Source organism: Oncorhynchus masou, chromosome 22 (genome assembly GCF_036934945.1).
Source record: "Oncorhynchus masou masou isolate Uvic2021 chromosome 22, UVic_Omas_1.1, whole genome shotgun sequence".
NCBI lineage: Eukaryota > Metazoa > Chordata > Actinopteri > Salmoniformes > Salmonidae > Oncorhynchus > Oncorhynchus masou.
The window spans coordinates 46,934,683-46,949,994 of NC_088233.1; the positions used below are offsets into that span (position 1 = coordinate 46,934,683).

Sequence of the window (15,312 nt, forward strand, 5' to 3'; positions counted from 1 at the left end):
GTGTGGGACCAGTCCAGACAATATATGGGTGTGATGGCACATCATTTTAAAACAAGACAATGATTATCTAGTCTCTCAGTCGAGGTTTAGTTACAACTCTGGACTAATGCAAGATGGAAAGCAATGAAAATGTTGATTAGCTGGACATACTGGGCATGACGGATCTCTCAGTAAATAATAACCATCAAGTATTATGCCAAGCCATAGTATAAATAATATTTTATATTTGAAAATGTATAAAAGGAAATCTGGGGGAGCCAGTTTGAATGGGCCTGATGCAGCAGATACAATTAATAATAGTAATGTTATCCATAATTTACAGGTGCTATGCTTATGTTTGTCAGTAGAGGAGATACTGGATAATCATCCAGTACATGCACACGCTCAGTTGATCCACATCCAGCCTCAGACAGTACTAACACAGACCCAATACAGCCAGCTTCAGCAAGTACTAACACAGACCCAATACAGCCAGCTTCAGCAAGTACTAACACAGACCCAGGTGAAGTACAGGCAGCCTCAGCCAGTACTAGCACAACCAGAGGTGTTCAGCCAGCATCAGATACAAGCAGCTCAGACCCGAATAGAACAGTTGCATCTCCACCAAATAACCCAGCAGATTGGCCCCCAGTCTCAACAGACTTTATGACGACTGAGTCGGTGCGCATTCAAACCAGGACTGGATTTATTTATTTTTTACCCTAAACACAATTCTAGAAGAGGTTTCCATTAAGGCATATTACAGAGACAGCTGTCTAATGGGGAAAAGATTACCAGGAGCTGTTGTTGTAAGCTCTTTTCTACAAAAGACTACAACATAATAAAGGAAGGCATGAATGACTGGTCAAATATCAATATTCTGAAACAGCATGAGGGTAGTCCTGAACACACAGATAATATGATTAAGTGGAGAGAACTTGATCTGCGCCTAAGACAGACTCTCGACCAGATACAAATGACAATTTTGGAGGCTGAAAGAAAGAGATGGTGGGATGTCCTTACACATTTAATAAGTATAACCCAGTCTCTGGCTGAAAGAAGCCTAGCATTCAGGGGTTCATCAGACAAACTCTTCCAACCAGGTAATGAAAACTTTCTAAAAGTGGTTGAATTACTGGGCAAAATTTGACCCCATTAGGGAAAATCATCTAAGCAAAAGGAAAGATGGCGAGAAGCATGCTCATTACCCTGGGAAGCGCACACAGAATAAGCTGATACAGATTGTGAGTGACACGATTCTGGAAGCAATAGTGACTCAAGTAAGAGACTCCAAGTACTTCTCCATTATCTTGGACTGTACACCTGACATTAGTCGCCAGGAGCAAATGTCCATTATTCTGAGAAGCGTGGCTTTAATAAAGGGAAAGCCAGAGATCAAGGAGCACTTCCTCTGCTTTGTGAACGTTGAGGTTACACTGTCATCGTAGATAAGCCGAACGAGCGGAAGATTCCATTTGAAGATGGCAGAGGGCAAGCTTATGATAATGGGGCCCAACATAAAGGCCAAGCACCAAGGAGTACAAGCCAGACTGCTCCAAAAAAATCCCAGAGCCGTGTTGGTCTCATGTGGAGCACATACTCTAAACCTTGTCATCGCAGATGCTGCCAAATCTTCAAAAGATGCAGTTGGGTTTTTTGAGGGGAACACAAAGATGGGAGTGTTTTGATGAAACACGTGAACATAACCGTGAAGTCAAGGTGGGACACACGATGGGAGAGTAGGCTCCAAAGTGTTCATGCGATCAGGTATCGGGCTTCAACAATCCTGTGGCCAAAGTGGAGGCACAAGAACTTGCAGAGGGAGCTGGGTCCTACCGCTTCTTGATTTGCTCTGTCGTACGGCGTGAGATACATACAATGACAAACAAGGTGAACAACTCCTCCAATCCGCCTCAATGCAGTTGGATATCGCAGTGAATTTAATCTCAAATGCAAAGGCCTCCCTCACTACATACCGGTAAACTGGATTCTCTGGAGGTCCAGCATTTGTGAAGAAATTGATGTGGAAGCTGTTCTGAACGAGAAGAGACTGAGAAACAGCAAGAGGCATTTCAGCTATGAGGCTCCTGATGAACCAGTGACTGATGCATTGAAAAACCTTGAAAGTCAACTACTTCAACAAGGTGGACGACTCTTTCAACCAGGTGAAAACCGAATATGGAATGCTGCTGAATTTCAGCACTGCCTCTCACATGTCCAGTGAATCTTTTAAAGGCTCACTGCATGGAAGTTGAAAACACTCTAACCTTAAGAGATGACTGTGACATTGGTGGAATGGATCCGGCACACGAGATTCAGGATTGACCTGATCTGCCATCAGATCTGCCTTTGAGCTGCTTTCCTTTCTGTGTGAGAAAAAGCTGGAGGAACTCTTTCCTAACCTTCGGACGGCCCTAAGAATTGCAGTCACCCTACCAGTAACAGTAGCATCGGCAGAGAGGAGCTTCTCAAAATGAAAGCTCATCAAAAGCTACCCGAGGTCTTCCGTGTCACAGGAACGTTTGAGTGGTCTGGCCATCTTGAGCATAAATCATGACGTGGGGAAACACGTGTCCTATGATGACATCATTGCTGATTTTGCCCCTTAAGTGAATATTATCTTAAGATTCTATAGAAAATTTTCTATTTAATAAATATTGTCTGTTTATACCTCATTCTGTTCTGTATAGGTCCACTTATTCTTAGACCGACAGATGGAGCAAACTGTTTTAAAGGAGGGAGGATAGTAGTGGGCGCACTGGGGTTCCCGGTTGTGACTGTGTTGCAACAACAAATGGTTTACATGGCTCACGGGGTCAAGTAGGAGGGCCCCTTAGCAGAATTTTTGCTTAGGGCCTGACGGGGTTCAGGACCGGCTCTGGCTTTTGCAAGTGTTCATTTTTACATTTACAGTTTGGTCATTTAGCAGATGCTCTTGTCCAGAGCGACCTACAGTCATTGCATTAAACTAAGGTTGGTTTATAAAAGAAAACCAGGTCACAGCCAGTCAAACATTTCTGTAACCGGTTCTGAGAATGTTGTTGTAGTTAAGGATACATTGGTCTTCAAGGGATTTCGTATTTGTATCAAGATACATCAAAAGGTATCTTTGCCGAATTCTGGCAAATTCCAAGTATTTTTACTGTAATATTCACGGTAACTTACCACCAGCTTCCTATAAATTACTGTCATATCAGAGCAACGATACAGTACAATACTGTAAAATGTGCCTACTATACTGTAAGAGAGTAAATGCTACTGTAATCATAATATTGGTATTTTACAGTATTTTACTGTAATTACATGGGATTGGTGCAAGCAGGTTGGCTATTAGGTATTTTTATATTACAGAATGTTTATGAATATTTGGTGTTTTATATCACTTGCACTTCTAGAGGCCTAAACAAAGGCTTCCAAACCAAAAGGACTTGGCAAAGCACTCAACCACTAAAGGTTTAAAGGTCTTGAACAGTCATTCTGAAAAGTACTTTTTCTCTCAAGTCTAACTACCAGAAAGTTTGAAAAGACAGGCTGAGTGGGCGGGGAGCTTATATTCAGGAGCTCGCCTTGACTGACAGCTCTTTGAAACGCCAAGCAACTTGGATTCAGTGAGCGGTGATGCAGTAAAATTATCTCAAGCTAATTGACTGATACACAAAGCAACTCAAACAACATTGAAATTGCATCTATGATATCAAAAAAATGTTTTTATACAACTTCTGTTTGGCATGTCTCTTGTGATACGGTTGTCGTGGAAATATCCTCTATTTACCAAATCATGAGAGCAAACCACACACCAGTCAGAGTTATGCTTAATCTTCACCTTTAATAATAATTAAGCTTTTGCAATAGCATTTTGACTTTCAACAGTTCAGTATCTCTAATGAAAAGTTGAGAGTCCCAACATAATGGCAAATGGGATCCTTTATAGCAAAGATCCACCCCCCCTAGACGACATGACAAACCACAGGTCTTAGGAACTTACACAAAGAAAGACTTTACTTCAGAGAGGAGTATCCCCAAGCCAGACAGTTGGCTATAAATTATCGTTCAGTTTGGTCTCCTAAACAAAGCTCTTATTTCATCCTTGGTACAAAATGGTACCAAGACATTACCCCCACCCTATGATATATATCAAATTGTCATTTAGATACAACCAATCCTGGACAAGCTCACGGAGAGGAGAGTGAGGCTATAGGTTAAGATAGGGGCAACAAAAGAGGGAGCATAGAATGATTCCAGACACTGCCATCCTCCTCTCCCCGATGGGAAAAGTAGGGAGTGACTGGCACACAGACACAGTGGAGCAAAAGATATGTTTACACATGATGACACCTTGACCTCTTCCCCCCTCTGCGGCCCAAGCAACTTAGTCTTGACAGAGAACAGAAACTGCCAATGGCCACCACTATAGTACAACAAAATGCATTCTTATGAGAAATAACTCATAAGCATATCATGAATATAAAACATCTTACCTATGTTACCAACCAATTCTGATTATTCCCCAACACGGTTCACAGCAGCACTTACGGATGTGTTGACTTGCCAACGGCGTCAGAGTTTTGAACGACCCCCCCCCCCCCTTCCTTTGGTTCCATGCTGGCTGAAGACCTAGCTAGCCAGTAACTTGCTAACACCAGACGAGGATGAAAGGGGTAACATATGTATCTTTGCCATAGATTAATAGTGTAAACTTTTAATTATATTTGCTGACACCTTACACTCACATTTTGGCACTAGTAGAGTTTCTATCTATATAAACCACGGGCCTCTGCAAAAACACCTTCTCCGATGTTGATTACAAGGCACTACTTATTTAAATTAGGTAAGAGAATATTGGTGTATGAAAGTTAAGGTGATGTCACCTTGTCCCTTAATAATGAATCAAAGTGTTTGACATGGGGGAGGGGACCAGTAACTTTCAGATCAAACTTGATCAATGTAGAAGCAACAGTCATTTTTCAAATTTTGGTCATCCTACTTTGATCTGGTTTCCTTCAAATATCATCGTATTTCATGACAACATGATTTTGACTGTTCGTGATCTTTAAGACTTGCTGCCACTAATCTGTCCCGAATCATGATTCTCGAGTCAGTAGTAAGAGTGGTTAAAAAATAAGGAATCGTTCGCTAACTGAACATCACCTATCATCACATCTACACGCTCTCCTCCTCTCACATTTTAACAGCTGTTTGTGACCAGACTAAAAAAATCTCTCCAAGCCAAACCTTCATACCATAACCGCTAACCACTACACACAGCCCTTAATCATTGTCACCGTATTAGCTAACATCATAGTCAACATAGCTACTATAACTAATGGGTTAGTAAACCCACAACTCCAATCCATGTGTACAGCGAGCAGGTTAGCAGTTACACTGGCAATAAATGACTATAACCGAAAGCTTACATCAACTTGGAAGAATTGGAGTGTTAGGCAGCTAGCTACCATAAATGGCATTCCTCTCTGAGTTAGGTTGTTGATTAGGCTAAATTAGCTGCATTCACTAAATGAAAGTGAAAGGGAAAAAATACAACTAAATATGGCTCTCTTTTTTAAGAAATGTATTTGTTCAAAACTCAACTATTTTCTTTTTACTTACTTAATTTTATGCACTGCAGTGCTAGCTAGCTGTAGCTTATCCTTTCAGTACTAGATTCATTCTTTGATCCTTTGATTGGTTGGACAACATGTCAGGTCATGCAGCAATGGCTCTGATAGGGTTGGAAGACGTCCTCCGGAAATCGTCATAATTACTGTGTAAGTCTATAGAAGAGGGTGAGAACCACGAGCCCTCTAGGTTTTGTATTGAAGTCAATGTACTCAGAGGAGGACTGCTCTTTCTATGGCATAGACTGACCAGGCGAAAGCTATGATCCCTTATTGATATCAATTGAGACATGGATTGTTGTATGTGTGCCATTCAGAGGGTGAATGGGCAAGAAAAAGATTGAAGTGCCTTTGAACGGGGTATGGTAGTAGGTGCCAGGCGCACCAGAATTAAGGCTGTTCTGTGGGGAAAAGGGGGTGCAACTCAATATTAGGAAGGTGTTCCTAATGTTTTGTACACTCAATTCATTTAGTATAGTTTTATCTAAAAATGATTTTAAAAATTAATGTTTCACAATTGACATTTTGCTGAAATTCACTGAGTTGAATGATCCTTCTCTGAGGAACCTCCACTGCTATACAGATCGTTCCTATCTTCACTTGATATAACAAACAGCTGTTTAGGGCAGGGTTGTTATGGCTGAGCTCACTGCAAATTCAATACTGGTCAGATCCTTATCCTCACTTGGATCAATGGCATGTAAGTACTTGGTACCATCAGGACCTACATGTATATCATCTTTCCCCTAACCGCCTGCTAATACGTTTCTCATATCAAAGTCAGTTGGCCAGGTCATGCTCTTGACCGCTTGGGCATTTTAAACCTTTTGCATTTATAATTTTCAATTTGGTTTTATTTGAAACAACACATTTTGCATTTATAATTTTCAAAGATAAGGATACAAATGGTTTTATTTGAAAAAGCAAGGTATGGACAGCTGTCCCATTTTTACAAAAAAGCTAAGAATGTGTTGTGAGTTCAAACCCTTGAAAGGTACAAATCTGTCATTCTGCCCCTGAACAGGCTTAACCCACTGTTCCCAGGCTTAAATAAAATGGTAAAATTGCCTGGTTAAATAAAGGTTTTTTTTTTTTTTTACTCAAATGACTACACACACGTCACTCAATTCAGTGCTTCTGAATTCCATGTGGCAAACAGTTCTTTAAGTTTTATTAAAACTAGGGAAATCGATAGAATACCCCGCATATTACAGACCCATAAGTTTAATAAAATTGCGACAAGAAAATAACAAAACTCATACGCAACAGAATGGCAAAAGTCTTACCAGACTTGATACACATGAATCAAACAGGGTTGATTAAAAATAGACACAAACAAACACAAGAACATGTTTCAGTATAATGCAATACACTAAAAAACAAGATGTAGATTTATCAATAATGGCTGTTGATGCCGAAAAGGCTTTAGACCGTCTTGAATGGCCTTTTCTAAGAAAAAATGTGAAAGCCTTCAATTTTCCAGCTTAAATAATACATGACATAACTTTCTGGAATTTTCCAAGCTGCTTAAAGGCACAGTCAACTTAGTGTATGTAAACTTCTGACCCACTGGAATTGTGAGACAATGAATTATAAGTGAAATAATCTGTCTGTTAACAATTGTTGGAAAAATTACTTGTGTCATGCACAAAGTAGAAGTCCTAACCGACTTGCCAAAACTACAGTTTGTTAACAAGTAATTTGTGGAGTGGTTGAGAAACGAGTTTTAATGACTCCAACCTAAGTGTATGTAAACTTCCAACTTCAACTGTAAATATGTTTTTGTGTTGTTCTACAAATGACTAAAACATCATAAACAAATAAACAACATACCCTTTTCATTAACTGAACTGAGATGCTGTGATTGCTGTGATCTGTTTACGGAAACCATAAAAAACAGATACCTTATTTACATAAGTATTCAGACCCTTTGCTATGGGAATCAAAATTGAGCTCAGGTGCATCCTGTTTGCATTGAGATGTTTCTAAAACTTTATTGGAGTCCACCTGTGGTAAATTCAATTTCGGAAAGGCACACATCTGTCTATATAAGGTCCCACAGTTGACAGTGCATGTCAGAGCAAAAACCAAGCTATGAGGTCGAAGGAATTGTCCGTAGAGCTCCGAGACAGGATTGTGTTGAGGCACAGATCTGGGGAAGAGTACCAACAAAAGAAATTTGGAACAACCCAAGACTCTTCCTAGAGCTGGCCGCCCAGCCAAACTGAGCAATCGGGGGAGATGGGCCTTGATCAGGGAGGTGGACAAGAACCCGATGGTCACTCGGAGCTCTAGAGTTCCTCTGCGGAGATGGGAGAACCATCCAGAAGGACAACCATCTCCGCAACACTCCACCAATCAGGCCTTTTATGGTAGAGTGGTCAGACTGTAGCCACTCATCAGTAAAAGGCACATGACAGCCCGCATGGAGTTTGCCAAAAGGCACCTAAAGGAATCTCAGACCATGAGTAACAATATTCTCTGGTCTAATGTAACCAAGATTGAACTCTTTGGCCTGAATGCCAAGTGTCACTTCTGGAGGAAACCTGGCACCATCCCTACGTTGAAGCATGGTGGTGGCAACATCATGCTGTGGAGATGTTTTTCAGTGGCAGGGACTGGGAGACTAGTCAGGATTGACGAAACGATGTAAAGTACAGAGAGATCCTTGATGGAAACATGCTCCAGAGCACTCAGGCCCTCAGACTGGGGCAAAGGTCCACCTTCCAACAGGAAAACAACCCTAAGCACACGGCCAAGACAACACAGGAGTGGCTTTATGGACAAGTCTCAATGTCCTTGAGTGGCCCAGCCAGAGCCCGGACTTGAATCGGATCTAAAATCTCTGGAAAGACCTGAAAATAGCTATGCAGCGACACATCCATCCATCCAACCCTTACAGAGCTTGGGAGGATTTGCAGAGAAGAATGGGAGAAACTCCCCAAACACAGGTGTGCCCAGCTTACCCAAGAGGACTCAAGGCGGTTATTGCTGCCAAGTGCTTCAACAAAGGACTGAGTAAAGGGTCTGAATACTTATGTAAATGTGACATTTCAGTTTTTATTTTTAATACATTTGCAAATATAAAAAAAATATAAAGAAACGTTTTTTGCTTTGTCATTATGGGATATTGTATGTAAATTGATGGGGGGAGGAGGAAGGAAAAAGTCAAAGGGTCTCTCTACTTTCCGAATGCACTGTTACATAGCTCAGAGAATCTGGCCCCAGTTTCAATCTCTATTGTTTTCCTCTCTGCCTTGGTCTTCGCTTGTGTCCACCTACTTCCTTGCATTTTATGAACTTCATTCTGACGTTGCAGTACATGGTTGTCCGTCCAGTGCACGGCGGCGTAATTGGCTCTTTTCACCCCCCATTTGTTGCAACCTGTGGGTGCTTGACCTGGATCTGTGTTGTTAAACAGATAACAAGAGGGTGGTGAAATTCCAAGTAGGCCACATGAGTTAAAGACATGACACGAACAAAAAAACATGAAAATCAACACGGGGCCTGAAAAGCCTGGCAATAAAGTAGCCAACTTATTTGGCATTGTTGCCAAAAAGTTCCATTTTGGTTTCATCTGACCAGAGCACCTTCTTCCACGTTTGGTGTGTCTCCCAGGTGGCTTGTGGCAAACTTTAAACAACACTTTTTATGGATATCTTTAAGAAATGGCTTTCTTCTTGCCACTCTTCCATAAAGGCCAGATTTGTGCAATATACAACTGATTGTTGTCCTATGGACAGAGTCTCCCACCTCAGCTGTAGATCTCTGCAGTTCATCCAGAGTGATCATGGGCCTCTTGGCTGCATCTCTGATCAGTCTTCTCCTTGTATGAGCTGAAAGTTTAGAGGGACGGCCAGGTCTTGGTAGATTTGCAGTGGTCTGATACTCCTTCCATTTCAATATTATCGCTTGCACAGTGCTCCTTGGGATGTTTAAAGCTTGGGAAATCTTTTTGTATCCAAATCCGGCTTTAAACTTCTTCACAACAGTATCTCGGACCTGCCTGGTGTGTTCCTTGTTCTTCATGATGCTCTCTGCGCTTTTAACGGACCTCTGAGACTATCACAGTGCAGGTGCATTTATACGGAGACTTGATTACACACAGGTGGATTGTATTTATCATCATTAGTCATTTAAGTCAACATTGGATCATTCAGAGATCCTCACTGAACTTCTGGAGAGAGTTTGCTGCACTGAAAGTAAAGGGGCTGAATAATTTTGCACGCCCAATTTTTCAGTTTTTGATTTGTTAAAAAAGTTTGAAATATCCAATAAATGTCATTCCACTTCATGATTGTGTCCCACTTGTTGTTGATTCTTCACAAAAAAATACAGTTTTATATCTTTATGTTTGAAGCCTGAAATGTGGCAAAAGGTCGCAAAGTTCAAGGGGGCCAAATACTTTCGCAAGGCACTGTAGCTATGATATATTATCGATGTGCACTTAGTTGTTAGTTGGAGAAAATGCTAGACAAGATGATGAATGCTTTTGCAGAGGAGACACAAGCAGCTCTGTAATCATAAACACGCACATACCATGTTCATCCTGACAAAGTAACTTCTTGGTCTGTTCTTGCTGCAATGGCAATTCCTCTGGGAAAGGTGGCTGTGTCTTGTCGATCGACTGTCCATTGATGAGCTCATTTATCATAGAACTCAGCTTTGTGTTCATAGTATGCTGTCTTTCCCAAACGTCTATGGCAGTGGCCATACTTGTGGGCCAAGTCCTGGGTTTGAGATCATCTGCCTTGCGCTTTGACATGATAGCGACACTAAATCTGTTCTTACAGCCACTCGTCAATAAATAAGACGGGATGTAGAATTACTGATATAAAGGCTTGTGGATCGGTGCCAAAGTCAAAAATGGTGGATAAATGAAGATGTCTTACTCAGGCCGTTTACTCTTGAAAAAAATGATCACAGTTCCAGTTGACTTAATAAAGGGTGGCTCTCCCATGTCCCCCTATGTCAATTAGTTAATAGACCAATAGGTTCTAAACCTTTCTGCTAGTAACAGATAGTTTTCAGTGGTCCCCTCCCCATTCAGATGACTCCTAGACAGTCTAGGAAAATTCTTGCTTGAGAAATTGCTCTTTGCTTAACAGCTATATATTTTTCTTTTTTTAACGACCATTTTAATTGAAAACAATCACAGTAAGGTACTTAATTGTTACCCAGAAATGATTTGATATTGAGACAAACGGCGGCATTGGACACAGTTCTGAAATGTGCGTTTTGATGCTGCGTCTCCAGATCATCCGCACTGTGTGTAAGTTGGAGTACGGTGATGCGTGGTGGTCAGCGGCGACGGTGGCTGACCATGGGGACAGACGTCAGTCGGTGAGTCGCCAGCCTTCCTTCACCCTGTCGGAGTGGACAGACGCCCAGGAGGACCTGATGGACCTGGAAGCTGAACCCCAGACCCCCATTTTTGACCTGGGCCTGGACACGAGGACAGAGGGGGACATCACCACCCTCTCTGTTACACCTGTGGGCCTGCAGGAGAGGTCAGTGGGGGGATGGAAGTGTGGTGGAGAGGTGTTCTAGTGGGAATGTCTGTGTGTGTGTGTGTATGCGTTCATGCCTTTTTCTCGCGTGTGGGGGTTGTTGTGCTTCTGCGTGCGCACAATTACGGCACAACGTTCTTCTTGTATGTGTCTGTACGTTTGTTCTTCTTGTATGTATCGGTGCCATCCTGTGTGTGTGTGTGTGTGTGTGTGTGTGCGTTAGGAGAGGCTCCAACGTGTCTCTGACCCTGGACATGTGTTCTCCTGGCTGTACGGAGCCCTATGGCTACGGAGCCCAGCTCTCCCCCAGAGACCAGACTGCCAAGGAGTACCTGAGGGAGGGAACAAACACTCTCACCCCTAGCCAGCTCCACACACGCGCTATAGACGACCAGGCCCTACAGGCTGAGTTCTATGTGAGTAAAACACACACGCCAAGGAGCGCTGTACATCCAGAGGCTACTCGAAACAGTTGGTGGGTGAGATGTGGACACAGTGAAATGCATTAGCATACCCAGCTCCATAGAGGATACGTTACATGTTTAGGCTGAGATTCTCTCTCTGTCTGTCTCTGTCTGCCTGTGTGTCTCTGTGTCTCTCTCTCTCTCTCTCTCTGTGTCTGTCTCTCTCTCTGTGTCTCTGTGTCTGTTTCTCTCCTGTGTCTGTGTCTGTCTCTCTCTCTGTGTCTCTGTGTCTGTCTCTCTGTCTGTGTCTGTCTCTCTGTCTCTCTCTCTCTCTCAGACCAAGGTACTGTGGGTCTACACACACAATTGCACGAAGCAGGACTGTTGTACACAATCCCACTCAAGGTAGAGGGGACAGTAAAGTAAAGGTGCACACTCACAATTAGTACACGGTAAATCAAGGACAGTTGAAATGTCAGAGTAATTTTGTTGTTGTTGAATTGACTCTCCTGGAGTTATCATAACCCTCAACCGAGTGATACGCTCCCTGGAGTTAGTAATGATAACTGGAGTTGATTGGGAGTTAGAACTAGTAGCCACAGATGTGGGAGGGAGCGTCATTGTCATATTTCCCAGCATGCTCTGTTGCAGGTAGATTATTAGAATTGTTTGTTTCAAGCACTGATGGAGAGATTGTGCGTTCCTGGTGTAACTCGGGCAGTTGTTTTTGCCATCCTGTACCTGTCCCGCAGGTGTGATGTTCGGATGTACCGATCCTGTGCAGGTGTTGTTACAACGTGGTCTGCCACTGCGAGAACGATCAGTTGTCCGTCCTATCTCCCTGTAGCGCTGTCTTAGGCGTCTCACAGTACGGACTTTGCCATTTATTGCCCTGGCCACATCTGTAGTCCTCATGCCTACTTGCAGCATGCCTAAGGCACGTTCACGCAGATGAGCAGGGACCCTGGGCATCTTTCTTTTGGGGTTTTCAGAGTCAGTAGAATGGCCTCTTTTTTAGTGTCCTAAGTTTTCATAACTGTGACCTTAATTGTCTACAGTCTCTGTAAGCTGTTAGTGTCTTAACGACCGTTCCACAGGTGCATGTTGATGAATTATGTATGGTTCATTGAACAAGCATGGGAAACAGAGTTTTTAAACCCTTTACAATGAAGATCTGTGAAGTTATTTACGATTTTTAGGAAATATCTTTGAAAGACAGGGTCCTGAAAAAGGGCTGTTTCTTTTTTTGTTTGTTGCTGAGGTTATTCGTTTACAACACACGCAAACAGTGACACTCACACAATCATGCCCATTGCACACTCAATTCAGTAGGGTCCTCACTTCCTCTACAGCCATACATCGCTAAGCCACATCCATTGTTATGTTGCCATTGACAGGAAACTCCCATGAACTTTGTGGACCCAAAGGAGTATAACTACCCGGGCCTGGTGAGGAAGAACCGCTACAAGACCATCCTCCCCAGTGAGTAGAGACACTACAAACGGCAGCCATTTTGAATCCATCTCTGAACCTCTGTCACAAATTGGTATGTAGAGTAGAGGTGAGCGACAACGCTGGACACACACCTTGTAACGGGATCCGTTGTTTTCCAGACGCACATAGCCGAGTGATACTCCGGACAGCAGATGAAGAGGAGTTCCTCAGTACCTATATCAACGCTAACTACCTACAGGTACGTCTCTGTCTGCCTACTGCTCCCTCTCAGCTACTTCCTGTACAAGCAGTGCCAGCCCAGCCAATAAGAAACATACGGCAAGTGGCCGCTTCGGGCCCAGCGGCTGCTAGGGCAAAAACACTAGCATTGGTAAAACCCTAACGTGTTTGTTTTTGGGGGCAAGAGGCTTGCGTCGGCCCTGTGTACAAGTTGTTCCCATCAAGGGTCCTATGAGACCTTCTACGTGCTCTCACTTGAACTACTGTGTTGCCTTCCTCAGGGTTACGGGGGTGAGGAGCGGGCGTACATCGCTACCCAGGGTCCTACAGTGAACACAGTGGGAGACTTCTGGAGGATGGTGTGGCAGGAGCGCTGTCCCATCATCGTCATGATCACAAACCTAGAGGAGAAGAATGAGGTGAGGAGGGAGAAGAGGGATGGATAGGGGAGGATGGTGTGGTAGGAGCCCACTCTTCCCAGTAAATGTCCAATGTGAAACCCTGGCTATGTGTTGCTGCCTTACCAGAAATGTGCAGAGTACTGGCCTGAGGACTCTGTGACCCACGAGGGCATCGAGATCAAGGTTGTCACGGTAACCCAGGAGGACGACTACAGCCTGAGGGTCTTCACTCTGAAGGTGAGACTGATAGCAGACAGACACGTACAGTATACATCTGTACACCACTGCCAAGGACATGTATAAATTATTATGTAAAATGGCAAGGAGAAAAAGCAGTTTGAGTTATTACATTGACCCTTTTGGATTATGGACTCACTTCTCATCCACTAAGCACTGGCCTCTGAATGAAGAGAGATAGAAAAGCTGCCACAAGTACAGCTGTTGGCTAATAATATGCTTATGAAATCACACAATGAAAAACAACACCATTTGTAAAAAAAATATATATATATATATATATATTTTTTTTTTAAAGTCACTCTGCGTTCCTGTCACAGTCTGGCTCTGCAATCGTTGTTGTCGTAGCAACTAATACCTAGGTAACAGTTTGTATGTACATGCAGAGGATGAGGCTGAAAAAATGTCTCTGTCTCTGCATGTGCATGTGCATGTATGTGTTAATGTGTGCGCGTGTGTGTCAGTTTGATGGAGAGGAGCGCAGCCTCCGGCAGTACTGGTACACCTCCTGGCCTGACCAGAAGACCCCAGACAAAGCCCCGCCACTCCTGGAGCTGGTAGAGGAAGTGGAGCAGGCCAGAGCGGAAGCTCCGCCCACCAGCGGCCCTGTCATCGTCCACTGCAGGTAGAGTTGGAAACACAGATATGATACACACATGATAGTCCAGGAGGGTTAGTCTGTACCATAGAGGTAGAATTAGGGCTCTAGATGGATATAACCCATTCTAGCATGGACATTGCCATTGAGGGATTCCACCATTTCAAAGTAGTCAACTGGGTGGGGATTCCTATGGGTTGGGAGCGAACAGCCAATGTTCAGAGCATTGCCTTCTTCTTCAAATAGGGTTGCCTATGGTTTGTAAATTATTTAATGCCATATCCGCAATCTAGTGGCCACAATAAATGAATGACACACAAGATTTGGTTCAGGACTTCAGCACTGCAGGTGGCTGTAAATCACCAATATTAGCTTTACGCTTTTAATAAACATGAGAAGAAGAAAATGAACGGCTTTGAAATGGAGATAACCACAATGGCTCTGTCCGTGCTGTCACAGACGCCATAATGGCACAGATACAGAGATGAGTCCTCTTTCAATCTCTGGTCGGTACCATCAATGGGGCGGGTGTCTCAGTGGAATCTTTGGAAGGTCTATGGCCCTAAAGACGGACGACTTGGCAGCACTGCAGCTCTCATGGCTTTCGGTGCATTAGTAGTTAGTCAGGTCAGAAATACAGGTGTACTACATTCATGGTTCCTCTTCCTTCCTGCAGTGCTGGGATAGGTCGGACAGGCTGTTTCATCGCCACCTCCATCCTGTGTAAACAGCTGAGGAGTGAGGGCGTGGTCGACATCCTGAGGACCACCTGCCAGCTCCGCCTCGACAGGTGAGTCTCCAGTCTGTCTTGGGCTCTCTTGCTTCGCACCTGTCTGTCTTCGTCTTTTTCCTGACACCGGTCTGTTCTTTCTCTCCCGTGTGTGTGTGTGTGTG

The 15,312-nt window shown here is 43.4% G+C and overlaps 1 protein-coding gene across 2 annotated transcripts in view; it reads left to right on the plus strand.

The window, feature by feature from the left end:
- LOC135509580 (tyrosine-protein phosphatase non-receptor type 5-like) overlaps positions 1-15,312 on the plus strand; it is a 28,838-nt gene that overhangs the window by 10,351 nt on the left and 3,175 nt on the right. For both annotated transcript variants that reach the window (XM_064930350.1, XM_064930351.1), the window contains 8 exons: positions 10,851-11,104; positions 11,328-11,520; positions 12,906-12,990; positions 13,122-13,201; positions 13,464-13,601; positions 13,710-13,820; positions 14,285-14,445; positions 15,095-15,208. In XM_064930350.1, the coding sequence (XP_064786422.1) occupies positions 10,851-11,104; positions 11,328-11,520; positions 12,906-12,990; positions 13,122-13,201; positions 13,464-13,601; positions 13,710-13,820; positions 14,285-14,445; positions 15,095-15,208 (1,136 nt within the window). The remainder of the gene's footprint in view (positions 1-10,850; positions 11,105-11,327; positions 11,521-12,905; positions 12,991-13,121; positions 13,202-13,463; positions 13,602-13,709; positions 13,821-14,284; positions 14,446-15,094; positions 15,209-15,312) is intronic.